At 39.6% G+C, this 27,963-nt stretch overlaps 1 protein-coding gene across 1 annotated transcript; it reads left to right on the forward strand.

Annotated features, from left to right (window-relative positions):
• On the forward strand, positions 1-27,188 carry PRICKLE4 (prickle planar cell polarity protein 4). The gene is made up of 9 exons (XM_070941518.1): positions 1-395; positions 13,995-14,085; positions 16,251-16,422; positions 18,177-18,284; positions 20,089-20,226; positions 20,751-20,954; positions 22,030-22,216; positions 24,175-24,498; positions 26,314-27,188. The coding sequence occupies exons 3-9, from the start codon at positions 16,267-16,269 to the stop codon at positions 26,877-26,879; spliced, it is 1,683 nt and encodes a 560-aa protein (XP_070797619.1). The 5' UTR covers positions 1-395; positions 13,995-14,085; positions 16,251-16,266; the 3' UTR covers positions 26,880-27,188.
• Positions 27,189-27,963: the final 775 nt, after the last annotated feature.

A 27,963-nucleotide genomic window follows, 5' to 3' on the forward strand; every position in this document is an offset into this window, starting at 1 on the left:
TCCTGGGCAAAGCAGATAGGTGCGGCGGGGGGAAAAGACGGGGAGCCAGAAAGCAAAGTCCAAGCGACGACGGTCGCCGCCAGCCTCGCCGCCTCAAAACAGAACTGATTTGGTTTCGCTTCGCGGGCTTTTTTCTTCTCGGGCCAGAGCCAGGAGTTTAATTTGCACTCGAGGCAGGTGGTGGAGGACACCGTGGAGGAAGAGAGAAAAGCCCTGGGCAGAGGCGGAAAAAACGCGCCTCATTGGCTGCAAAGTTTCTCGTTAAGCGAAGGAAAGTTGGCCGCGGAATTCCTGACCGTTCCGCCGCGGGCAGAGCCGGACTCGGGGGGAGGGGGGGAAAAAAAAAAGAAGAAGAAGAAGAAGAAGAAAAAAAAAGGCAGGAGCACCAACCGCAGGTAAGTGACTTTCGGGTGGCTTTCAAGCGAAGGGCGGGGGTGGCTCCTTGAGTGGACGGCTCATCGCAACCCAAAAATGGTGAGGAAAGCTGTGGGTCCCGATGTTTTTTTTCCGTGCAGCAAGAGGAGGGGAAATATTTAAAAAAAATCACTTTTCCCCTTGCAGTCATCCCAACCCCGCACGTACTTCGTTGTGCAGAAATAAGGTATAATTAGTTGCGTTTAAATCAGTTGTTGTTGTTGACTTGGCGGAATCTTGAGTCGCTCCAGTCATCTGGAGCAGGGGTCTCCAACTTTGGCAACTTTAAGCCTGGCGGACTTCAACTCCCAGAATTCCCCAGCCAGCTTTGCTTTGCTATGCTGGCTGGGGAATTCTGGGAGTTGAAGTCCGCCAGGCTTAAAGTTGCCAAAGTTGGAGACCCCCGCTCTGGAGTTGTTATGGGTGTGATAATCCTTTTTTTTTAAAAAAAAAAAAAACCCCTGCCAGTAGTTCTTAAATTCTACAAGCGATTATCTCTCGCTTTAATTTTGTAGTTGCAATCCCCGATGAGGTTAAAACGGCGCTTTCCTGTAGATAACAATAACCTGTTAAAAACGGGAAGCTCCTCTTTAGGTCATAGGATCGATTATACAAGCAGCCTTAGTCCGTTGGCAATCTTTCGTAGATTAAAATAGGGATAGTACATTGCATTAAGGACCTTTCTGACTTGTGAGTTGAGAGAGTGTTTGTCTTAGATGTTTTGCTAAATTGGAATCAGTTAATGATAGTTTGGATGAGAGCAAAATATTTCTTAATGATACATCCTCTGAATAAATAAAAATGTAAAAAAAACCCTTCTTTTTCATGTTCCCCTACATTTCTTCTATGAATTTGCAAAACGGTGCACACCTATTCTAACTGAACTGTATTTGTTTCATCACCTGAACAATTAGGGACCTGCTTCTACATTCATTAGTGAGATGAGTGGTGCCTAAATTTTATAAATAAAAATAAATCTTATATGTAATTCTGTATAGAGACCATCTTTACAATTACAGGCTGTTTAATTGGTAACTTCAAATTATTGCTGCTCTAAACATTTCCTAGGTCATTAATTATGTGAAACATATGTTAGGTTATCAGATCTGGACTGCAAAATCCAGACATTTGCTAGACAATTGCAACAATTAGAATTTTCTATATCTTGTGTTTTTTATAACTCAGGGTACCGTCAGTCAAATTATGACTGGCGACTCCCAGGGGGAGGGCCTTCTCTGTGGGGGCTCCAATCCTTTGGAATGAACTGCCCCCGGAGATACGGAATATCCCTGATCTCCGTGCTTTCCGCCATGCCCTCAAGACCCTGATGTTCCAACAGGCGGGGCTAAACATACGAACATGTGAATGATTTTTTAAATGTTATCTAATTCTGGGTTTTATTTAATTGACCAAACTAAGTAATAATTTTAATTAGCAATTTTATGATGTTTGTGTGTCTATATTTTTCTTGACTGTACACCGCCTTGAGTCCTACGGGAGAAAGGCGGTATAGAAATTAAATAAATAAATAAATAAATAAATAAATAAATAAATAAATAAATAAATAAATAAATAATAAATTTTCTATATATCTTCTTATCTTATTTGCTGGTGTGTGGGAATTTCCTGAATTTTTGCAGCCCACAACTGGTATCTCTAATATATTTGATTTTTCATGTGAATATTTGTGCTTTGTGAAATTTGCCTACAGCAAGAACACTTTAAAAGAGTGCTGGTGAAAGTTTTTTATGCATTTTCTCCTTAATACCCTCATGGTATGTCTTCTGATGCTTTGGAAAATAAGCTCACCTTCTCCTCTTTGTGGCAACCTCTCAAATACTGGAATACTGCTATTGTATCCCCCCTAGTCCTTCTTTTCTCTAGACTAGCCAAACCCAAATCCTAAAACTGTTCTTCATATGTTTTACTCTCCAGGCCTTTAATCATCTTAGTTGCCCTTCTTTGCACTTTTCCCACAGTCTCAACATCTTTTTTGTAATGCGGTAACCAAAATTGGATGCAGTATTTCAGATGTGGCTACTAAGGATTTATAAAGCGGTACTAATACTTCACGTGATTTTGATTCTATGCCTTTGTTTATACAACCAAGGATTGTATTAGCTTTTTTGGTTGCTGCTGCGCACTGCTGGCTCATATTTAAGTGATGTCCACTAGGATTCCAAGGTCTATCTCACAGTTACCTTTTTTAAGACAGGTTTCACTTAATCTGTACTTATACCTTTGGTTTTTCCTGCCTAAGTGTAAAACCTTGCTTTTCTCCACATTCAATTTCATTTTGTTGTTCAAGTCTGTCAAGATCTTTTTGGATCCTGAGCTTGTCTTCTGGGATGTTGGCTATTCTTGTCAGTTTAGTATCATCTGCAAATTTGATGAGTTCTTCTATGCCCTCATCTAAGTCATTTATGAAGATATTGAAAAATACTGGGCCTAAGACGAAACCTTGTGGTACCCCACTGCTTACTTCTCTCCATGTAGATCACGGGTGTCAAACTCAAGGCCCATGGATCTGGCTCATGGGGTGCTTAGATTTGGCCTGCAGAGCTGCCCTGGAAACAGCAAAGGACCGGCCCATGGTGCCTCTGCCAGTGAAAATGGAGCTTGGGAGGGCTGTGCTCAGCCCGCCTGGGCTCCGTTTTTGGCCACAACGGCCTTCTGCAGCCCTCTGCCAGCGAAAACAGAGCTTGGGGAGGCTGTGTGCTAGTGAAAATGGAACCTCGACGAGTGATGTCAAGCTGGCCACGCCCACCCTAGCCATGCCCACACTGGGCATGCTCTCCGCTCCCCCCCAGATCAAACACAACCCTGATGTGGCCCTCGATGAAATCGAGTTTGACACCCCTGATGTAGATGTAGTACCGTTAAGAACAACTCGTTGAGTATAGTTTGTCAGCCAAGTACAAATCCGTCTGGTGATGATGCTGTCTATCCCACATTTTTCTAACTTACAAAGAAGTAGGTTGTGGTCTACTTTGTCGAATGCCTTGCTGAAATCTAAGTATACCATGACCACAACATTTCGCAGGGCTACTAATTTAATCACTTTGTCAAAGAATGAAATAAGATTGGTTTGGCATGATCTGTTTTTAACAAATTCATGCTGGCTTTTAGTTATAACTTTATTTGTTTCTTGATGTTTGTAGATTTGTTTGTTTTTTTATTATCTTTTCCAATATCTTCCCAGGTATTGATGTCAGGCTGATTGGTCTGTAGTTTCCTGGGTTTGTTTCCCCTCTCCTTTTTTTTTGAAGATGGGAACCACGTCAGTTCTTTTCCAGTCCTCAAGTAATTCCCTGGTGTTCCAGGATTTTGAAAGATACCTTATCTCTTGATGTGCTTGCCAATAGGGAGGTTTTAACAAGAAAAAGAGAGACTCTTAGCTCATGTTTTCTGAATCTATTCTCTAAGTCAACTTTTAACAGTACTGTATATTCAAACACTGGTTAATTAGTAGCAGACATACAATGCTTCACTATTGGTTGTTAACAGAATTAGAATTAAAAGATAATAATTCCCAGCCTTCCTCATGTTACGTACTTCGGATACAGAATTACAAGTCCATCTGCTTCTGCAGCCTATTTGATTGTTTATTAATTAATTAATTACATTTATTTGCTGCCTATCTCTTCCTGGGGTTACTCTGGGTAGTTTACAACAGTAAAATGTAAAATTACAAAAATATCAACATAACAATAGTAAAACAATGAAACAAATTAAATTTCATTTCATTTCATTTTCATTTTATTAAATTTGTATACCGCCCTACTCCCGAAGGACTCAGGGCGGTGAACAGGCACGAAATAAAACACATAAATACAAAAGTTAAGACATGATTAAAACCCAATTAAATAATTTTTGCCCGAGACAATTTAAAACTCCCAATAATTTAAAACGAATTAAAATTTGAGTTTAAAAATTTAAAAGAAGGGGAAAAAATTAGGCCAGGCCGGCCTGCTGGAATAGGAGTGTCTTCAAAGCACGGCGGAAAGTGCGCAGATCCAGGATCCTCCGTATCTCTGGGGGGAGCTCGTTCCAGATAGTAGGTGCCCCCACAGAGAAGGCCTAGGGGCCGCCAGTCGACATTGTTTGGCTGACGGCACCTGGAGGAGCCCCTCTCTATGAGAGCGTACCGGCCGGTGGGAGGCTGTTTGTGGTAGTAGGCGGTCCTGTAAGTAGCCAGGTCCTAAGCCATGGAGTGCTCTAAAGGTGGTAACCAAAACCTTGAAGCGCACCCGGAAGACCACCGGGAGCCAGTGCAGCTCGCGCAGGAGAGGTGTCACACAGGAGCGCCATGTTGCTCCCATAACCACCCGCGTGGCCGCACTCTGCGCCAGTTGGAGCCTCCGGGTGCTCCTCAAGGGGAGCCCCATGTAGAGAGTGTTACAATAGTCCAGGCGGGAGGTAACGAGGGCATGAGTGACTGTGTGTAGGGAGTCCCGATCCAGAAAGGGACGCAACTGGCGAATCAGGCGAACCTGATGAAAGATCCTCCCGGTCACGGCCGTCAAGTGCTCTTCTAAAGACAACCGTGAGTCCAGGAGGACGCCCAAGTTGCGAGCCCTCTCCGTGGGGGCCAGCGATTCGCCCCCAATAGTCAGCGATGGCGTCAACTGACTATATCGGGACGTCGGAAACCACAGCCACTCGGTCTTGGATGGGTTGAGCCTGAGCCTGTTCCTCCCCATCCAGATCCGCACGGCCTCCAGACACCGAGACATCACTTCAAGGGCATCGTTGGGGTGAAATGCTGAAAATTCAGTAATATGATTAAAAAATGGGTGGGGAGGGAGAAAGTTGTATGGTGGGAGATTATGTACTGCTATTCAAGGAATAATTTAAAAATTGATATTCCTTTTTTTTGTAACTGTGAGCTCCCAAAAGACATAATCTTGCTTTCTTTTTGTTAGCAGTGGAGTAGATGGTGGGGGAAAAAATCCACTTGAAATGGAAAGGAATCAAAAGCCTTTTATTAGCAGGACTTACATCTTCTCTTTCATCAAAATAATTTCATCTGATCTATTGCCTAAGTAAGTATCCCTCCCCCTGAAAATAAATGTTAGAATGTGGTCAGAGGTTATTCTCACGAAACAGCTGTGAGTGTAGAAAAGTCCCTGAAGGTATAATTATTCTCATAGTCGCAACTTCATAATCTCATGGAAATGTAGATTCCCTCCCCTCCCCTGCCTCATGGCTCCAGTTTCACTCCTTGGTAGCAGATGAGCTGCCAGATGTTGTAGTTTGTTGTGTAAAAAATTTCAACAGCCCTTGTTTGATGTAAATTCCTGTTTCCTTCTACTACAACATCACTCTACTTTTATTTTTAATTGCAGACATCATTGTTTCTGATTTATACAAATATGTTCCATGTGCCTTGGGAAAAGTTCGTTCCTCTTTGAAGAGGTACAGTTTGGCATGAGATAAGACTATCTCAATACCACACCTAGGCTAATTGCAGCTTTAACTGTGTGGATCTTTTTGGAATGATGCATGAGAAATGGGAAAATACAACACTGCTGGTCCTAAGTCAGATGCAGGTTATGGCGGATATTACCTTTGCTTTCCACACTGTCAAGCCAGAAGCTTAATCTTAGGTTCATGGTTCCACAAGAATAAAGTTGAAAGCAGCTGTTTCAGCTCTAAAGTATCCTTGTTTCATTTAAATGTTTATGTTGCAAGTGACAATGGGCATAACATAAAGCCTCCAGTGCATGTCGTTACAAGTAGTTTCTACTTTTCTTATTTCCCTTGACCCAGCAAATAACAACTCTTATATGGATCTTCAGTGATTCACAATGAATAAAGACAAGGACACTCCACTCTCATAGTATCTCCAGTAATACAGCATTTTACTGAGCCATCCATAGTTACACAAATGAGGACAGTCATTATATAGCTTCAGTAATAGCCAGAGATGTAGGAAAATGCTACAGACATTCCTGCTTTCTCTGAGGGTCTTCTCTTCATGTTTAAGTCTGAGGTCTCTTCCACCCACGGGTTAGTATCAATCTAACCTTGGAGCTGTTTCCTGCACCCTTACTACAGGGCTTCTACAGGGCTGTAACATCTAATTCAAGTGTGGTTCACAGTTCAACACTGTGGACTTCTGGAACTGTGATATGGACAGATTCCCTAATGGCAGACATGGTTGCCTCATTCTCCCTCCCAGATTTCCAATCTCATGCCAGGAGTCAAGCCATTATGGAGAGCTTTTGTCTCTACCCCTAGATAACTGTCTTCTTTTTCTTTGACTGCTAAAAAAGCAGATGAGGAAATGAGAACAGGACCCTGGCTGGAACACTGACTTTTCCATTTCCCTACTGTCTAAAGGCCTGGCCTTTATTCATTTGATATCTACACCATCTTCCCTTCACAGTAGTCCTTTTTTACCAATTTCCTGCAACAATTGTGTTTGGGATACATTGGGCAGAGAGAATGACAGATGTAGTGAATTTTTGAGGCTGAGTCTAGGTCTCCCCAGTCCTATGCACATTGCTATTCTTTGTTCCTCATTCATGGAAGCCCTAGGAAGCAGAATCAGAAACCTGGCACAAGTGTAGCAGATAGTCAGTTGGGTGAGGCTAGTGGCTCTGTAGGAATGCCTTTGTTTGGGGCCTGCCTTCTGATAGGATGTTGGGAAAATACTGTAGAAGAGGCAATGGGGAACTACTTAAAATTGCTAAGAAAACTGCATGGATGCATTCACCGGGAGCCAACTTGACTTGAGGGCACAGTTAGCGATTGGAAGGACAGTGATTTTTATCTCAGCTGCTCTACTCCAGAGGCCACAAGTTCCAGAATTCTATACTGATAGCTAGGAATTATGGGAGATGAAACCCCCTGCACATTTAGAGAATAATTAAACTGAGGAGAACTTCCTATATTGTAAAGAATTGATTCTTCATACCTGATGTGGAGGCACAAAAAGCCAGCTCTCTTCAAGAGCAAATCATTTGGAAAAGAAGTCTGGCCAGAACAGTATATCGTGGAAGGAAACAGCTAATAGTTTTTGGGGTGGGGCTTTTAAAATGTCTTGTTAATCTAAATAGCTTCATTTTCATAGTGTTTGTATGTGCAGAGTTTTGAGAAAGCTTGTTTTTAATGAGAGCAGCCATACAGTAGCTAATTTGACAGGGCTGCTGACAAGAGTCTTTAATGAAGGCAGTGATATGAACAGATTGCTGCTTTTCATCTGGAAGAGACAGTTTTTGTGTTATTCAATCAACACCTCTGGCTTGAGTCATCTGATGGGTGGTTACCTGTTCTGATGAAATAATTTGTGATATAACTGGCTTCCTGAAAACATGCATTTTTCAGTGCTATAGATAGGGGTTATGAGGTCCTCTTGCCTGGAAATTTCCATTAAAAATGTTCTAAGGAAACCACAAGTAGATTACTGGATACTGCTATCCAGATTATTGCTTATGGACTGTTGTTTAATTTATATGTTGGCTTTCGAACCTAAATCTACTGGTGAAAATTAAAGCCAGAGTACTACTGCATGTAGTCTACCTGCCATGTGAAAGTGAAGGCTCGCCATAGAGGTCCCACAGCAACTTGGGTGAAAAGTTATACAGTATGGAATTTTTGACACTCTTGCAACAACTCATTTGAGAAACTGTTTTTCATTACAAACGTTGCTTTAAAAGCAAGACATCTGAAAACTGATTCAAGTCATTTGTATCCAAGTAGGTCTTTTAATTTCATTGAAATAGGTATCTTCAGCATTTCATTTTGATCAGTCACTTTTCTATAAAGATTTTGTTTCCAGAGAAAAATGCAATAGATTAGATCCAGTTTATGTGGAATTGGAAATACACTCAATGCAATTTAAATTAGTCTTAACCATGGTTTGTTGAATAGATTACAATTGATTAGGGTTTTGAAAGCCACAAGTTATGATTCGTACAAATTGTTAAGGATTCGCTAGAACCTAGTTAAGATTTACTGCCTTCATTCGGTCTGTGCTAATATGCAAATAAACAATATCAATTATTGTGAAATTCAATTAAAACAGTGATAACATGCGTTTTGACCATATGTATAGTATGGGGTTTCACCTAGTCCTCCTGAATCCCCACTAAATAGAAGTTTTCTGGTGCTGGATTTGTCTCACTTGCATGATCTATTTCATCTGTTTTAAATGATAGTGAGTTTGCTCCAGTTAGATATCACTGATAAAGTTGAACTTAATTCAACTTCTTAATTTGTACAGGCCCTAAAGAAACATTTTTTCCTGCCCACCCCTCTGCTGTTACACAATTAAATATTTTTTTCCACATGGCCATTTGTTCTTCGGAGTCCTCTCCTCCAATGCTTATCTATACTACCTTATTTCCCCCAAAATAAGACACCCCCTGATAATAAGCCCAATCGCGCTTGGCAATAAGGCCAAGCGCTTATTTCAGGGTTCAAAAAAATATAAGATAGGGTCTTATTTTCAGGGAAACAAGGCAGTTATCGATATTAGTCCTGCATTTGGGAGGTAAGATATAGGAATCTGGTAAAATCAACTATAGGTAATTCTCAAATTATGACAGTTCACTTAGTGACCATTCGAAGTTATGACATTACCCTCCCTCCCCCATGTATTTACAACACAGTACTGAAGTTATGAATGTTGCAGCACCACAGCAGTTGTTCACACTTATGAACGACCCACAAAGGCACTGCAATATTTACCCTGCCTACTCCCCCACCCTGTTGGGTCTCCACAGGAACTGGGCCTGTGGAGAGTCATTTACTTTGTGACGATCTAGCGAGCCATCAGTTCCTTTGCCTGTTTTGGTGCATATGCAGAGAACAGAGACCTAAAGTAGTGCGAGATCACTACTCACACAGTAGTGTGAAATCAGTAGTGTGAGATCTTGCGCTACTGATCTTGCAGTACTTTAGGCCTCTGTTCTCTCTGCACTGAGGCCTGCAAGAGATCTGTGGCAAAAGGCATTGCAAAGCCTTTTGCCATGGGACTGCTATAGACCTCTGTAGAGAACAGGGGCCTAAAGTACTATAGTGCGAGATCACGCAAGATCAGTAGCGCAAGATCACGGCCCCCAGAAGCTTCCAGTCTCGGCACGAAAAGCATTTGCAAGCCAATGGGAGGCTTGAAGCAATGCAATTTTGCTGCCCCAAAGTCTTGTCAGCTTGCAAACACTTTTTTGCACCAAGAGTGCAAGCAGGCAAAGAAACTGCAGCAGAGAGGCTGGAGAGGAGACAGCTTGCTAGATCTTCACAAGGTAAATGACCTGGCAGGGCAGGATGGTGGGGGGGAGCAATTGTGGGGACTCCAGGGGAGGGATCATGAGGGTGGGTCCTTGGGTGGATCTGAAGCAGGTGGCCCGTTCCATCGCTAGCCCCCCTCCCCATGGCCTTTCCCACCTGGAGATACCTCATGTGCACTTAATGACTAGTGCATTTGATTAGCGAATGCGTGGGTGAAAGCAGGGAGTGATCACGTTTGTTTGATGTGATTCACTCCAATGAATCCTCGGGTTACAAATGTAAGCATTACATTCGTAACTTGAGGATTACTTGTATTATTTTTATTTTTCCTCCTGCTCACCAGTTAATTTGCTCAGTTAATTATTGATCCAGATGCAAATGAAACAATTTGAGCTCTCTTTGCTAATTATATTTAAGAAGAGTGCACTGTACCAAAAATGAGGCATGCTTCTGAAGCACTTGAAAATAATTAGCTGGTTGTTAAACTCTATAGTTGGTTGCTGATCTTTACAGTTTCCAGTTGTCTTGCCTTCTTTCTGCTGAAGATTTTTAATTGTGTAATTGCCATTTTGTAGTGAGGTACCAATAATATCCAACAATGTGTGTTGAAAATCAGAAATCGGGGAAGAGAAAGTTGGATGTGGGGATAGCTGTTTGCAATCTAATGGCAATATATAGAAGTGCCATTCCTTCTCCCAACCTAAAAAATAAGTAGTTGAAGCTAGAGTAATGTATGCTATATTTGTCTTTGACTATATATGTCCCTCTACATTAGTACTATTCTGAGGTGAATTTCAGAAATTGTGAAACGTCCCAAATGAATCAGGTAGAACTTGGTTACTTGCTCTCTGGCTACCTGCCAGTTGGACAGAAAAGCTTTTTATAACTACATGCTTAAACAGCATCTGATCCGATCACCTCCTCACCACTAAAGCTATAACCACTCATGGTTCCTGATAGAGTGAGGCTGTTGCATCTTCATTCTTCCTCAGTCCCATTCTGCCTCTTTTTCTCTGCTCCCTTTGGTGTTGGGAAAGGAAAGTTAGCTAGAGAGAGCCGCTCTCTGGGAAAGTATCCAAGTCGTCACAGAAGTTGAACTGAGCCATCAAACTGCCATCAAAACCCCTTTTGTTTTGGAAACGGAGAAGAGGAAGGAAGTCAGCAAGCAAGAGCTGGAAAAGGGAGTTATAAAATCAACTTGTTTCTTTCCATAACCATTAACCAGGAAAGTTGCCCAGTATATGAACCCCCTGCCCAAGCATCTGGGAATGATTAACACTGCAGGCTTATGAAGGCATGAAGGGAAAAATCAATTCCCACAGCCAGAGTAGATCGAGTCTAACACCAGAACCAAAAGATTGCCATATCCCTGAAAATAAACTGTTTGAACTTTGAACAGTACCTGCATCCTTGCCATGTAAATATATGGCTGCGTGAATGGAAAACGTTTTTGGAAAATGGAGTTGACTCATAGGTTTTTTAGGAAGTTGGACTCAATACATCAACTCAGTTTGAATTAAGTCTGGGATAGTGTTGATAGGTTTGCCACACACCCAAGTGCCAGTTTATGTATCAGTAACTGTATAACAGTTTGCACACAATGGCAGCGGATTTGCTGCTAATCTGGGCACATGCCAAGCCTATTAATTCAACTAGTCATAGCACGAACAATCCCAGTGTGTTGAATGAAATGTCTGTTCTGCTTTTTAAAGCTGTGAAGCCTAGCAACATTTTTTTTAAAAAAGTTACAAGAAACAGCATTAAACAACATAATTATATTTAAACTCAGTAAAGTAGCAAAAATAAAAGGGTGACATTTTGAAAGAAAAATGGCAAATCTCCGCAATGCTTTCAGGAGAGTCAAGGAAAGAAATGAAGCCCAAGGCAACTTTATAAGGCCATTGTCAGGCTTTCTCACAGACAGGATGTGTGAGTCCTCAATTGTGTAGTGGCAAAGTTGGGCATATGCCAGGGTTCCAAGACTAGAAAAGGGCTCCCCTAAAAACAATGCCACCATTTTTGCTTTGCGCAAGGTATTTAAGAAGATCCAATGAATGTTCTGTTTTTTATAGTTTGCAGGCGTGTGTGTGTTGTGTTATAACTGACGAATCCATAGTTAAGACTCCCCGATTCCGAAATTGAAATTCAAGCAACATGCAAGATGGTAGTTTCTGGATTCATTTTTATCAGTTATTTTTATGTTATCAGTTATGTTTATGTTTATCAGTTATGTTGATTATATACTTGCACAATTAATCCACCTTTTAAATAATGTAGTAATAATACCTACCTTAACTTATAACTAGTACCTGATAAGTGTTTCCCTCCTGGATTGGACTGATTAAAGTTGAAGTTCAACCTATCAGAAGGAACCAAGTTAGGGAGGACTATAACAATGCAGCCATAGAGTTTGGAATGTGTGTAGACAGGTCCACGGAATATGGGATGGTATCAGCAGAGCCATTGGATTCTGATTCTGTCCATTTCTCACATAGACATTTACTGTGGTCTCATTCACAGCATAATTTCTGAGAGATTCCCATTGCTACTTTCACTGATACAAAAGATGATTCACTTTTGAATGTGAATGCTTTATCTGAATGAAGCAGTGGTGCAGTGCTACAAGTGCTTTAATTCCATGGTCCTTTCTGGTTTTGTGCAACAAGGGAAAGATAGGCCCAAACTGTCCTGTTGCCTCCCAAACAGAACCCAGAGTAATCTGAAAGTTGGTTTTTGGAGGTTGGAGGAATTGTCAATCGCACACTGTATTCCATGCATTACACAGAGATAATCAGGACAACATAATTAAGCAGTGATTCAGAACAAATACAGTAGAGCTCTGGCTCTGGCTAGGGGGTCAGAAATTGGGACAGTAGACAGCAGTTTTCTGCCAACTCAAGCTTGGGTAGGTAGCGCTGTAACTTGCCAATGGAGAAAGATCCATACAGTTGTTCATTCTTGAGTGGCCATAGTCGCTATTCAACTTTAAATGCAGGTATGTTTATTTGCATATATAGTAATGTGTGGCCTACAAGGTCATTAACTGAAGCAATGGCCTTCCCCCCCCCCCCAACCCGCAGAGGTCCTCCGGAGGCCGAAAATGGCCCATTTGAAATTGAAAATGGCCCATTTGAAATTGAAAATGGCCCGTTTGAAATTGCCAAACGGGCTGTTTTCGGCCTCCGGAGGACCTCCAGGAGGGGGGAGGCCGTTTTCGCCCTCTCCAGACTCCTAGAGAGGCCCTGGAGGCTGAGGACAGCAAAAGGGCCTTCCAGTCCCACCGGAAGTTGTCGAACAGACTGTTTTTGACCTCCGGGGGGTGGGAAAGGCTGTTTTTGCCCTCCCCAGACTCCTAGAGAGGCCCTGGAGCCAGGTGAGAAAGAAAAATGGGCCTACTGGGCCATCACGTGCCAGGAGTGGGGGGAGCAGGGGGGTCGCATGCGCAGGGGCGGGGCACATAGAATTATGGGTGTGGGCATGCGGGCGTGTGACTCCGCCCCTCCCTCCTGGCATGTGATGGCAAAAGGATTAGCCATCACTGGGTTAGGGTGATCAATTAATAGTTAATATTTACTGCTGTCAATCTATGTATTCACACCACAATCACAAGAAGTATTATGGATTACACTAGCTGATTATGTTTGTGGCTGGCAAAAACTTTTTGGATATGAGATTTTAATACTAGTGGTAGGCATAAAAGGAACAAGAACCAAAATTTATATTAATAATCATGACTTTAAATCTGTATTATGTCAACCATTTATGAAATAGTCATGGCCTCAAGAAGGAGGAAAAAATGAATGCTCTTCCAGTTAACAAGCACCTGTGGGCAATTTGTAACAAATTAGGGATTATGTGAAATCATCTACTAGTCTCTTTAATAAAGCATATGTCTGGTATGGTTCCTTGTTTATTTGCATATCTTTGCCACTGTGTTTCATCCAAGCTTTATGTGACTCACAATAAAAAATAAAGGCAGTTTGAGTGAATAAATAATATTTATCTGTGTGTCTAGATCTGATGGTAAGGAAAAATGTGGTTTCAATGCATTTTAGTAATAATATTGGAAGGACTGTAGAAGCAGGAAAACGAGAAAAGTAAGACAAAATATCTTTATAAAATACACAACAAGCTTCGAAAGACATGTTTTGTTTGTAAGAATGAACTTTCACATAATATGTATTTCCCCAAATACAAGTATCAAGAGCTTATCAATGAGAAGGCTATTCTATAATTGTGAATTGTTATATTAAATAAATGATCAATGGGTTTCACAGAGCAATTTATTCCATTCAAATTACTATCACTTGTAATCAATGAAATATCCCTTATTTCTTGTTTAGAGGGGATTCTGCCACTCCTTAATCCTGATACCGAGAAGGCCTTCTGGAGAGAAACCATACATCTAACGTGGTTGTGAGAAGATAGGATTCTGTAAGTATAATGGAGCCAAATACAAGGGGGATAAATTCAGTTTAGCCAATAATGAAAATATTGTGATCGAGACCTAACACTTTTGTCTCCAGAAATCCAGGCTCACAAAATAAAGTTAGGAATTAGAAAGACTGCACTTAGATATTTTGAGTGAAGTAATTTCCAGAGGTATAAATTGGGATATATCCCAGTACTATATGGAAGAATTATGCTATGGTTTTCGCTTTAAAAAGTTGGAATACAAATGTGCATCTTTGGAATGAAAGAAAAAAGTTCTCACAAAAAAACTGACATAGCTATTCACAAAATAGCCATATCAGAAAGGAATTTGGTGTGAGTGTTCCTTGCCATTTCAGCTAACTCCATAGGATGCTACTTATCTTTTCCTGTTTTTTGTTAGAGCAAGAAGACATACCTCAAGTAAAGATTTGGCTACATCAACCATTTTTAAAATAACTTTCGAAGAACACCTTTGGGACCTAGAAGCATTCGGGGAATAAAATTTACACTGGAGGGTTGTGCTTTATTTTGTGACATGTCCATTTTCCATTTACAGTTAACATAGTATTTAAGAAAATTCATTGGAGTAGTGATCTTGATATATTCTAAGGGCATATTGGCTGCCATTTTGGAGACCAAAAGTTAGATCAGAACTTCAGGAATACAGCATTCTTAGACAAATGCTAAAGCCACCATACCCCGGTTTAGCTAAACATTGACGTTTGGGTTAGGTCTCTCTCTATGTGTCATCCTTAGTACAGTGCTTACATTTTTCACCCTAACTTGAATTCATTATAAAAATACCTATAATGGGCAGCCAACTTGTGCTATTGTCATTGAAAGAGAGTAGTCCACCAGCATTCCATCAGGCTTGAAGCTATTCCTGATGAACTGGATAAAAATATACATTGATATGAGAAAATTCAACTATATATAGTTGGCTGATTGAGGATTGGGGAGAGTGATGGGTACATTCCAGTACCAAGGGTACTGAATTTCAAATAGTGAAATTCAAATGCAAAAATAGCCAAAGACTAGTGCTACTTCAAACTTGTAATACATCGATTCTTCTGACTATGGCACCAGCATTTGGAGAAAATATCAGCTTTGCAAAAGTTAAAAATTGTAACAGGGTTTCTTGTGAATATAAGGCATTCAATATAAAGAGTGCAATAGGGCATAATGAAATCTGTACCCCTTAGCCATATGTGAATGAGAAATTAGTCATATTCAAAGTGATTAGCTGTATAACTTATGTCTATAGAACATGACTCTGCTTGTTCTTTTAACAAAAACTCTTAATTTGATTAACTAATATATGTAGGGCCAAAGGAAAATCCCCCACAGTATCCCTTTTGGTTTAAAAGGCTACATGACTACAAGTCTCACTTACCACACACACACCCCAAATTACAATGATCCTGTGAAATACTTTGCTTCTGTTTCTCCTCTGTCTCACAGATATAATAGAAAATCTTAGTAATCCATGTTAAATATATATATCAGTAATCCTGTATAAGTGAGACATTGGTAGCCAAAGTGTATCTCATCTGAGAGGTGTAATGTTGGGAAAGAGTCAGTGGTGGGTTGCTATTGGTGGGTTGCTACTGTCACCGCAGTGGCGGGAGACTCCGCCCACCTGCCCATAGAAGCACTGTGCGCACAAGCGAACTGGTAGCGATGGGATTTGGAACCCGCCCCGGAAAGAGTATTTAAGAACGGTTGCAGGAACTGGGTATGTCTAGTTTAATGAAAAGAAGGACTAGGGGAACATGATAGCAGTGTTCCAATATCTCAGGGACTGCCACAAAGAAGAGGGAGTCAAGCTATTCTCCAAAGCACGTGAGGGCAGGACAAGAAACAATGGGTGGAAACTAATCAAGGAGAGAAGCAGCTTAGAACTAAGGAGAAATTTCCTGACAGTTAGAACAATTAATCAGTGAACAACTTGCCTCCAGAAGTTGTGAATGCTCCAACATGGGACGTTTTTAAGAAGAGATTGGATAACCATTTGTCTGAAGTGGTGTAGGGTTTCCTGTCTAAGCAGGGGATTGGACTAGAAGACCTCCAAGGTCCCTTCCAACTCTGTTATCCTTATTCTGAGACTGTAAGGGGAAAGGAAATAATTGGTCTTTTTTTATAGACTCTTGTTTTGTTTTTTTCAGCACTTCCTTTCTGCGGATGTCCCAGCCAAGCCATATTTGGTCCCAGAGAGAGAGGTCTCCATGTAGTAGAATTGTAACTTCTCTACCACCTGCTTCATCTTCAGACAGTGATTCTGGCTGCGCCCTGGAAGATTATCCAGGTCCAACCACTGAATTTCCTCCATCAGATCCAGTAAGACGCTTTCAGGTCTACATCTTTGTGTGATATATTATTTTTGGTATAAGGTAAAATTTTCCTCAGGTCAGACTTCTTGATGACTATACACAGAAGATCATTTTTGTCTTCTTCAAACAATATGGCTTGCCACTGCCTTACTCCAGGATGTTTTCCCCCCTCAATTTCACAGACAAGTTTAAAGTTCTGGGATTTTATTTTGATTTCCTGTTTAAATATTCACAAAGTTTAACCCTGCTGAGATTTTTTTCCCCCAGATTGGCTAGTGAACAGTGTTTTCATTTGACAATCACTTGGAGTTGTGACAGTAGCAAGGTTGGCTACTGCCTCTGGATCTGGGACCAAGCCCACATCACATGAATCTGTGTAAATATCAGTACTGCACACATGACCTTTTGTCAAGCTTGATTCCAGGAAAGAAAAGAATTTGAAAACAGATGGATTGTAATCAGGGGTGGATTCTAATTTTTTTTACTACCGGTTCTGTGGGCGTGGCTTATTTTGTGGGTGTGGCTTGATGGTCATGTGATAATTATAGGATTTAGCAGAGGTACTGGTCTACCAGGCTTTTAACTGCTTGCAGAGCTGTACCGATCTACCCATTTATTTTTGCAGGCACTGGTCTACTCATGTATTTTTGCAGGCAACTGTCTACTCATTTGTTTTCTTTTAACACTGATCAGCTGTAGGGTGGCCCTTTGAAGCCCTGTGGCAAGAGTTTAAACAGTTTTTTTTCCCTCTAGCCATCAGCTGGGACTCAAGAGGCAGCAATAGATTGGGGGTGGGGCCAAATAAAAGGTAAGAATAACGTGGGGGGTGGGTGGGCCCAGAACCGGTTCGGTGACATCATATTGCCACCGCTACCGGCTTGGCGGAACCGGGAGGAACCCACCACTGATTGTAATCAGTAGATGATTACAACTTGAAAATGTAAAATCACTTGAAGATGTAAACTTTCTGGCAGTTTTGAAGCAGTGGGTTCAAATGGAAAGATCCCGTTTCCATTTTGGGGAGCAAAAACTAATGGGAGGAAATTTGAAATATGTGTAATACTTATGGCTGAGTAAGGCTGAGAAAAACTACTCATAATTTTCAGAATTATGAAATGTTGTTTAATCAGTCTTCTATTCTGAATTTGAAATTATCAGTATTTTCTTTGTCTGATAATTTATCATTTTCATACTAAAACTATACTGAGAAAAGCTTCACTATACCCTTGTATTTTCACTTATTTCTTAATTTACTGTATTTCCAAAAAATGTTTTTCTTCCTTTCTTTATAAATTTATTTCTGTTCATTTCAACAATTTTATTGTATAAAAATAAATGTATTAGGAAATATATTTTTCAGTATTTTTAATTTTCAGGAAAAAGGCTACGGAAAAGTGCAGAAAACAAAGAAACTTTTTTTAAAAATCATTTTTGCCCAATTTTTCTGTTCTTTTGGTGAGGAGACTTCCCATCTCAAGTCTTAACTGCTTGATCAAATTCATATGCAGGAGGATAAGTCTAGCTTTTGCCAAACTCTTTTTTCCTAGTTTATGTGCTATACAATAAATGGAAAGTAAATTAGCTCTCTTCCTTCTGTTGGTTTGTTTTAATTATCCCTTCATCTCTTAATGTGGGAAGGACTTCAGATTCTTTTATCAAGCTTAGAGAAGATGACCTGTAAGACAGAGGATAGTGCAGAAAACTCTTTCCCCAATACATAGAAATATCACTGTTTCATTTCCATCTCATTTACTTTTACAGGTATTACAAAGCAGTAGCTCATTTTCATCAGCTGTGGTACCTGCTGCTATTCACAATCAGCTCCGTATTAAAATTCTCCTCTACCAGCTGCCTCCACAAGACTGTGATGTAAGCTTCTTAAAGCCTTATCCAGAGTTTGCCGGTCTTTTTTACTCGTGCATCACTTGATTGAAGAGTCCTGCTAAAACTATTTTCTTCTGCCCCTTGTTTGCACTGAAAAAATTATTTGGGCTGTCCATTCTTTTCAAATTCTAGTCATGCAGCTCCATCATCTTTCTAAAAAACAGCAGTAGGAGCAGTTTTCTTTCTCTTTCTTTATATGGTAACAAGGAGAAAAGGTAACCACACAAATGTTACAAACAGGCCAGTGTCACTTAGGTGAGATGGGTGGTATGGAAATTTAATAAATAATAATAATGCACTAACTTGGTGATTGAAATGCCTGTGGGGGAAAAGAGGGGACGAGTGATGAAATGTGCACAGTAACACAATTTATTCTTCATGTTCTTACATGCAGTGCAAAGTTGCATTGCAGATCATGACACGGTTTGCCATTTTGACATCACTGTGATTGGGAAGATACGTTTGTACGGCCTCTTGTGCCAGAATCCCACTGCTATATGGATCACCAAACTTACTTGCAACTAATGCTCTCATGAAGATCCTCTAGGACAGTGGTCCCCAACCTTTTGGGCACCAGGGACCGGTTCTTTGAAGAGAGATTTTTCCGCAGACCAGACAGGATGTGGTTTCATGTGCTACTTGTAATCCGCGGATGGGGCTTCGCTTATTTGTGTGGCCTGGTTTCTGGCATGCTGCGGACTGGTGTCGGTCCACGGACTGGGGGTTGGGAACCCCTGCTCTAGGATATTCCGGTCAGAAAGCTAACTCAGGATTTTATTGCTGTTTCCAAGAACTAAACAACTGAAAGGTTTTTGGCCCACTGAAGTAAAGATAGATTCAGTGTCTCTTTCTGTCTACACGGAATATGCTATCTTTACAAATAAACTCTTTGGGTTCAAATCCACTAGGTACTAACCAGCTTTGATTAAAGCTATTGTTGCAATGCTGTTCTAATGACTTAGCCAACCCCTAGCACTTTCTTCTTCAATTTGGTACCCTCCATACAGGCAGGACTGACTCCAACATTAATGTCAAAATTAGCACTCAAATATTGAAGACATCACTAAATTGGGACCTACTGCCCAGTGCCCACCGTGTAATTTTTTTCCTTCCAAATAATGTGTATTGGACAAAAATAGGATATAGAGAAAAGCCAAGCTGTAATCCTGTATCTATTAACTTAGGAATTAGTCACATTTGACATAGTAGGATTTCTTCTGAGTAGATATGTATAGAATTTCAGAATCATGTTAGAGAAAAAGAGCTAAGAGTGTAGAGAAATGAGCTGCCAACTAAATATAGCTTTGGAGTTTATTGTTAACATATACATGATACGGTCTTGACTAATAAGATAACTATATGCAGCAAGATCTTCATTTAAATATTTACAAGCCAATTTTTTTTAACCAAGCCGACCAAAGTCATCGAATAAAACACAAATGTGAAAATAAAATTATGTCATTATAATAAATGCCTATGCAGATTCTCAATCATCTAGGCCATGGTTGTTCCAAAGGTGCTTTTCAAAAGGCAACTGGACTTTCTTGGATTTTTTTTTTCCTTCAGAACATTTCACTTCTCATCTAAGAAGCTGAATGAGAAGCAAAATGTTGTCAAGGAAAAAAAACCACAAAGTCTGAAAAGAATATTTGGGTATTACAATAAAACTTCAAAAATATTTGCAACTTGATCAACATATGTCTGTTTTGTTCCTGCATCTCAAATACACATTTTTATCTAAATGCTTCTTTTGGATCTTGGCACCATTTTTGCTTTTTTTTAATTTAAGGAGAGATATTGTCCATTCATCGGTGAAGAGGAAAGAAAGCAACTCCGTAACTTTGCTGCATGGCGGCGACAGGAATCGCTGGGACAGGGAGTTTTACGTCATCTGCCTTTCACAGCTCAAGAGTACCTATGCAGAAATGTGAGCTATTCTTACCATGATATTGGACATATTATCAAGTTGTCTGGATTGATCTCTAGCCCTGTTTTTCTTACTTAGTGTGATCTTTGCAGTTACACTAACTTTGGATATGGTAACAGGTGCAGGTGGAAGTTGTAGGTCCTTATGTCGGAGAAGGTATATTTGAAAAAGATATAGGCAGTGTTTACTGAAATCTTAGAAATGCAAGAAATGACTATATAATAATTGTACTGGTTGGAGGAACACTGAGTGGTTGTCTCCTCTGTTATGAAAACCAATATATGTTAGACAAAACAGCAAACACAATAGAACTATATGCAGAAAAAACAGTTAGGCAAACAAGTGCAATTTGCTAACATTGCACTATGCATGTTCCTTTCACTCATAATTTAAATTGCCTGGGTAAAATAATTTGATTTTAATTGTTGAATGAAAGCATGCATAGCAGTCTTAATAGTTTACAGATGGAAGAAAGTTATAATTAAGGCTTTTAGATAAAGAAATTATTTCTGCTTGATTTTTAGTGTGATATGAATATAATCAGAGGAGACCAAGGTGTATTTGCCTCTAAGCTGGGCGAACAGTGCTGGTGGCATCCTACCTGCTTTGTCTGCCACATTTGCCAGCAACCACTCATAGATCTAATTTACTTCCATCGAGATGAGAAGATTTTTTGTGGTCGGCACCATGCAGAATTTTTCCGCCCTCGCTGTGCTTCATGTGATCAGGTAGGTATGTTTGTGCTTTTGTAACTAAATCAACTGATATATCTAGCCTGGCCATTTCCAAATCCAGATTGATAAAACTGGAGCTACAATCCGGTTACCCATAGGAGAGCATTCATGATATAGTGGGATTTTTAATTTTTCCCCATCATAATGGGAGAGATTTTATTTTGGAGGAGATCTAACCATATGTGTGTGTATGTGTGTCAGTGGTGGGTTGCCCCTGGTTCACACCGGTTCTATAGAACCGGTAGTAAAACCAGCGGGAGGCTCCGCCCACCGACCCCGATGTCATCAAAACGCTTCTGCGCATGTGCAGAAGAGCGCACATGAAGCGAGCGTGTGCTGCCTCCCTGCAAACTGGTAGTAAAGGTAAGTAGAACCCACCCCTGGTGTGTGTGTGTGTGTGTGTGTGTGTGTATAATAGTATACGTATGTAGAAATTCCTAAATTTGCTTTCCTTAACTTTTTTGATTTTATATATATATAGTCCCCTGTAGAAATTCCTAAATTTGCTTCCCTTAAATTTTTTGATCTTGTAATTGGGAATAGGGAAGAAATTAGAATATACAGAGATCAATGTGTTATTAGTGGAGTTTCAGAATTCTTTACTCTGCTGAGAAACATCAAAACAGGCAAAAGTAAACTAAGTGTACATATTTAACATGGTTTCAAGCCTGATAATTTTGGAGATATATCTAAAGAATAGATTATGACCTATTTGATATATATTAGAGATTATATTTTAGCACTTGGATTGTTGTATTGTTTTTATTTTGTGAGCCGCCCCTAGTCTTACGGGAGAAGGGCGGCATATAACTTTGAAAAATAAATAAATAAATAAATAAATAAATAAATAAATAAATATCAAGAGAACATTATCAATTGGATAAATATGGTGTACTTTTAAGCAGAAAGCTTGATTTATAGGATAGGGTCACTGCAAAGAGTTGAGTAAATAATAGTTCTGTAGCCTGTGCTCTTACCTTAGGAAGATAACTGAACTTGGTACACTGCATACTTCATCTTAATATGTAGTTCATAGCAATATGAGTTTTCATCTCTTATGTCTCTTCAGCTGATCTTCACCTCCGAGTGCGTGGAGGCAGAAGGCATGCGCTGGCATGAAGAACACTTTTGCTGTCTCGAGTGTGACTTGCCCCTGAGCATTCAGCAATATGTGATGAAGGGTGGACAACCCTGCTGTTGTGCTTGCTTTGAGAGTCTTTATGCAGATATCTGTCAAGCCTGTGGAGAGATTGTTGGTAGGTCCAGAATCCTTCTGTAGACTTGAGGAAAGTATGAACCTGCCTCAGATCATCACTCCATCTAGATCAGTGCTGCCTATTAAGGAGTGAATCTGGCATGTTCTTGCAAGCCAAGCATGTGCACAGAATTTACGGCCCTTCCCGTTTTTCAGAAGTATCAACTTGCCTAAAGATTGCCTGAATGTTACTCAAAGGTTACTTGGGACTACGTGATTGTAAAGATACACATGGGCATTTACTGGAGAAGATAATGGGAGGGGGAAGTGACATGATCAAGATACAACATGATACAAAACGTGCTATTTATAGATTTGCACTAGCTACCATATGCAAATACGTAAGAATATAATTCATTTTATGCCATCACTATTGGCATTTGTGCATGCCCATGACTCAGAGTTTGGTCTGGTATATATTTTAATGATTATGTATTTGGCGTTTATAGTGTTATGAGAAAAATGCTCACCTAAAAGGAGAACCAAAGCATTTGAAGATAGAAGCAACAAAGCATACTTCATTGGACACAACTTTTAGTGATCACTGGGCTCCCTGCCAACAAACTGAGGTTCTGCAGTAACCCTACTCTCCAGATTATATCAGTATTGAGATGAGATAAATACATTAATGCAATTATACAGCATCTTTTCCTGTGGAATGTTTTGATAAGCTCTTAGATTGACCTTACTATTACTTTTCACACGTCTAATATTCTTCATGATGTTATCAATATGTACCATAAACATCAGTGTTTCAATGATGATCTCTTGTGATTTGCCTCTAGGTGTGTAGCATCTGTGTAACATTAGCTGTCTCCATTTTAAGGCCATACCACTAGGTGTTAGGTTCTAAATTCAAATTATTGCTACCAAGCTACACAAAAAGCTAAACGTTTGCAAAGGAAATTGACAACAAGCTTTAATATGCTCTTTATCACCACAATAGATACAGTTTGTGTCTAATTTAATAATTAGGCCAACTTCTCCTTACAATTCTTATTGTTGCAAATATAAAAATCTGTTATACAGTTTACTACAACTAGATCTTCCATTCTGCTATTTGCAACTCAGGGTGTTACCTTCAGTTACAGCTGCTAGGATCAGGTCATATTGTTTAAAAGCAATAACCGTAGTAGTAAGCTAAACAGAATTACATATATATTGTAAGTATTTTACATAATGTGATAGTTGCAATGCTAAATATGTATTTTGCTTTGCTTTGCTTTGCTTTGCTGAATCAAATGAAAATCTCAGTACAAACTCGTATCACTGAGGAGCTTTCAAATAGTGTAATAGGTGTCAAGCATATAGTAATTTTAGATTTATTATACCTCTGAATAATATGGTTAGCTGCTTATGATGACTATAAATTATAGTTCATAAACTAGCTTTCTCTGGCTTTGACAGATGCTGATACTGGGGTTCATTCAGTGGATTTTGTGGCTGTTAGCCATTGGTTTGTGGCTGGAATCCTATATTTACTGTCTAGGAATAAGTTCCATTGAAATCTGTGGTTCTGAGTGAGTGGTTGTTACTGAGTGAGATAGTGTTATAATAGGGATTTAATCTGTTTTCAAAGCCACCTGATAATACAAAATTCTGGAAGTTGTGATTCAACAACAGCTGGAAGGCCAGAGGTTCCTCTCCCAAGATATGAACCAAGAAAAGTAAAAAGCAAAAGAGTAATATAGTACTGCTATATAGATTTGTGAAGTTGGACAAGATTCACAATGTTAAAACTTAATTTAGGATGCAATGCCGCTTCATGTTTATAAAACATTCTGATTTAATATTAATCTTGTGTTGTCTTTTGTTTACATGTTTTGAAACTTGAATTTTTATTCTATCTTTTAAAAGTCTGCAAAATAATGGATAGATTGTTCTTAACCAAGTTAGGACATAGTTTTCCAGCAACACTGCAGGAGGTAAAATGCTTTGTCAATTACTCTCTTCGCACAGGTGTCAACAGTAAACAGATCGTACTACAAGGTCAACACTGGCACAGCAAAGACTCGTGTTTCTGTTGCAGCCTTTGCCGTAAAGCACTGCTGGGTCAGCCAATCACCATTCACAATGGTCTTCTCTTCTGCTCTGAGGCCTGTAGTTTGGAAAAGGAATCAGCTTTGTCTTCCAGTGGCTCGGATTCCTCTGACTCTGCTTTCATCTCTGCCCCATCCCCGGACTCCACCCCAATTTCAAGAGCTAGAAACAGCAGCCCTGACGGATCCTCTGAAACTACAAGAACGCAAAGAAATGGCCATGAAGAAAGGGCAGGTGCAGTTGGTAAGGCTTTTGCATATCATCCTCTAGAATTTTGGGTGGAACAGATGCTATTTGATCCTGCCCAAATGAAGCTTTTCTCTTATTGAATCTTTCTTCAGTTTTGTTTAAGATTCTGTAGGTAATATAACCTCAATATACTTCCACTGAGTTTCCAACTAACCTCTATCATCACTGCACATTTGAAGGCAATCTATGCCAGAGTACTGTAGGAAGAAGGCAGCTGACAACTATTATCTGTCTGTTCTCACTACTCAAGAGATTACAGATGAACTTGTGCTAAGAGGCAGGAAATTATAGGAGGTTCTAGGGCAGGGGTGTCAAACTGGCGGCCTGTGGGTCAGATGTGTCACAACCAGCCCACGTCCATCCCAGGTCCGTGAAGGGTAAAAACATTGCAAAATGTCATGTAACATGGCAAGTTTGACACCCGTGTTCTAGGGCTTCAGAAATAGCCAACCAATCATTGGCTTGATGGTAGTTTCCAATACAGACAACAATGGCAATAATAGTAGAAATTGTACCTTTGGATGAAAATGACCATATAATACTGGAATTCTTGAAATTAGTGGAAGCTAACACTGGGTGTACTTGATTACATATCTTGGATGTCAAAAAAGCAGATTTTAATGAATTCAGAACAATAAATATTAGGAGAAACTGGGAAAGATAAGTAATTTATAGAACACAAGTTCTTAAAAGCACAATTGCAAAGAATTCCAATGAAGAAAAAAATATAGATAGCAGAAAAAGCCAATATAATTTCCCAAAAAACTTAATGAAGGTCTGAAAAGTTAAAAAAGGCACTCATTAAGAGAGAAGGAAGAGGCTTGCAAACAGGGACATATAGACATGTTGATGAGAAAACCATAATTAAAGATGCTAAGAACAATCAATCAGTTATATTTAAACGCAGTGTTCCAGTTGTTCCATGAATAGCACATAAAACTAAGAGAATAACACAAAAAGGGCAGAATTAATTGACTCCTATTTTCAGTCAGTCTCTTCTTCAGCCAATTATGAAGAACTGTTTGGAGAAACAGATTTCCAGTTCTAGCTTGATAAAAAATATAAGGAATTGCCTACTGAATTTGAATGAATTCAACTGGAATATAAAAGCAATTTGCTGATGGTCTGATCAACATAAGTGGTGGATTATATATGATTATACATTCTCTTTGAGAAATCCTGCAGAACTAAGTTTAGCAAATGTGGTTACAGAAGGACAATTATCTCTATCTTCAAAAACTGAAGAAAGAAGAATCCAGGGAACTACAGACCAGGCCAAATTCTAGGGCAGATTATACAGTCACATTAGTAGACTCTAACTGAAATGGTAATCAAAATTTAAGACCAGTTTAAACTAGAGAAATGAAAAAATTTCTCTGAGTTTTCCTTTGACTGGGTTTCAAACACAGGCTTTAAATTGGATTCCCACAATGAACGGGACTCTGTAACTTAAATGACTTCAACTCAATGAATCTATGAAATGGCTTCAAAGAATAACTGGAACCTTTAGCTGAGTTATAAAATGCAAATCCATAACGTCTGATTTTGATTCTGTGTGGTACATGAGTTTAGACGTAGTTTCTAAGGCATGATATATGTCTTAGCAAATTCTGTGAATCAAGCTTTTATAGTTTATTCAACAAACCAGGATTAAAAAAGTAATGTGTGAACACACCTGTATGGAAATTTCAACCTCTTGCTAATTCATTGATACCAGCAAATGGTTATTGGAATGTTTTCTAGGAATAAATTCAGTAATCAGGATCACCCCCACTTCTCATAAATGCTAACATTTAATTCCTTTTGCAGTGACTGAAAGGCTTCACTCATGTGGGAATTCCTCAGTGTACGCAGAGTTTAACAGCCAGGAGGAATCAGTTTCTTTCAGAAATAGAATTATCACCCCACAGCTTCATATATTTGAGTCATTGACTGTTTCACCTCAAGAGGATGTACGAATCTCCATCTCTCATCCTATGGACACAGCTTGGAGCACCACAGTTGTGAGGGATAATCGCAACTTGGAAACATATTTTCAAGAAACATCTCAGCCACAAGCGGACTTCCATTTCAAAAGCAGGCACTCTGTAGCCTCACAGGCATCTGTATTAATTATGGATTTTCCAGACAGAATACATGAAGGCAGCACTGGGGAACAGGAAGCTACTGTGGAACAAGATGATTCCAAGTACCTCACTTGCTCATCCTCATCCTCTTCTGACTCTGAGCCAGAAGGTTTCTTCTTTGGGAAGCCAATTCCAAAGCCTGGTTACAGATGTGGAACTTTTGCCAACATGGAGCAGGAAACACTTGGGAAAGGAATGGGGTGGGCTGCCAGAGCAAGAGCCAACAGCAAACACTGTAGTATATCCTAGCAGACAGGCAATGATCAGCCATCTGAAGAAGTAAAGCAAATGGGGAAGAGACAGTAATGAAAGCAGATCACCTTCTGCAATGAATAAATTAAAATTAGTATCAGAAACCTGCTCAAAGATGCACGCGTGCATGCATAAATATTCCATTCTCTTCCTGCTGCAAGGCTGATAATTCTAAGTCCAAAAAGCAGATTAAAAAGTCAGCATTTGTTTTATAATTTTGGATGCCAGAGATAATTATTTCTAACGAGTCAGCACATTTTTATTAAATCAAATAAAGTTAGTTACCATCTTGGCTAGAAGAAGACCTCTAAACCACTTTTATTTGGCTCACTCAAGAGTTTAAAATTAATTCTTAAATTTTCTTCATCACATAAGATAGCTGCTGAAGAAAGAAAAAAAATACTACCTGCTTCTCAGACTATAATCTATATTACTGTATTTAGTTTTGATGATATTGGGGAAAAGTTACGGTATTCAACCTTGGCTCTGACAAGTACCAGGAGTATTTCAGGTTGACAAGATTACTCCAAGTTTGCTCTGAAGAAACAAACCACTTAATGCTCTTTCACCTGTCAAGGAAACAGGCTTGATCTTATACTTGTTTTCTGTACTTAAGATGTTTTTCCAAAACATTCTGCTACAGGACTTATTTTCATGCTGACTCAGATTTCCTATCTCAGCATCACATACAGCCTCATTTGAATGTCTGCAGCTGACTCCCATACTCCATCAAGACTGTTAATTAAACACACACTTGTGGTCGGAACATTAAGTCAATGTAACAAACTGGGGCCTCCTATAGCAGCAGTACTGATTGGATGTTGCTTACTATATGTTATTACACAGATTTGTATGTTCTGGAAGTTAATGAAATAAAATACAATTTCTCAAATAAGATTTGAGGTTAATGTCATACAATGAAATTAGTGGGTTGGGAATTGAAGCAACAGCCTCCAGAGATTTTAATATTTTCAATTCAATGACAAGCTAAGAGCGAGTTCAAAGAAAAGTGGGCGAGGTAAGTGGTTTGGAGATGTGATTCACTTTTGGTGGAGCATACAGAGAGTTTGACTATAGACAA

Source organism: Pituophis catenifer, unplaced genomic scaffold, assembly GCF_029215685.1.
Source record: "Pituophis catenifer annectens isolate HBS135680 unplaced genomic scaffold, rPitCat1.0.hap2 SCAF_3, whole genome shotgun sequence".
Lineage (NCBI taxonomy): Eukaryota > Metazoa > Chordata > Lepidosauria > Squamata > Colubridae > Pituophis > Pituophis catenifer.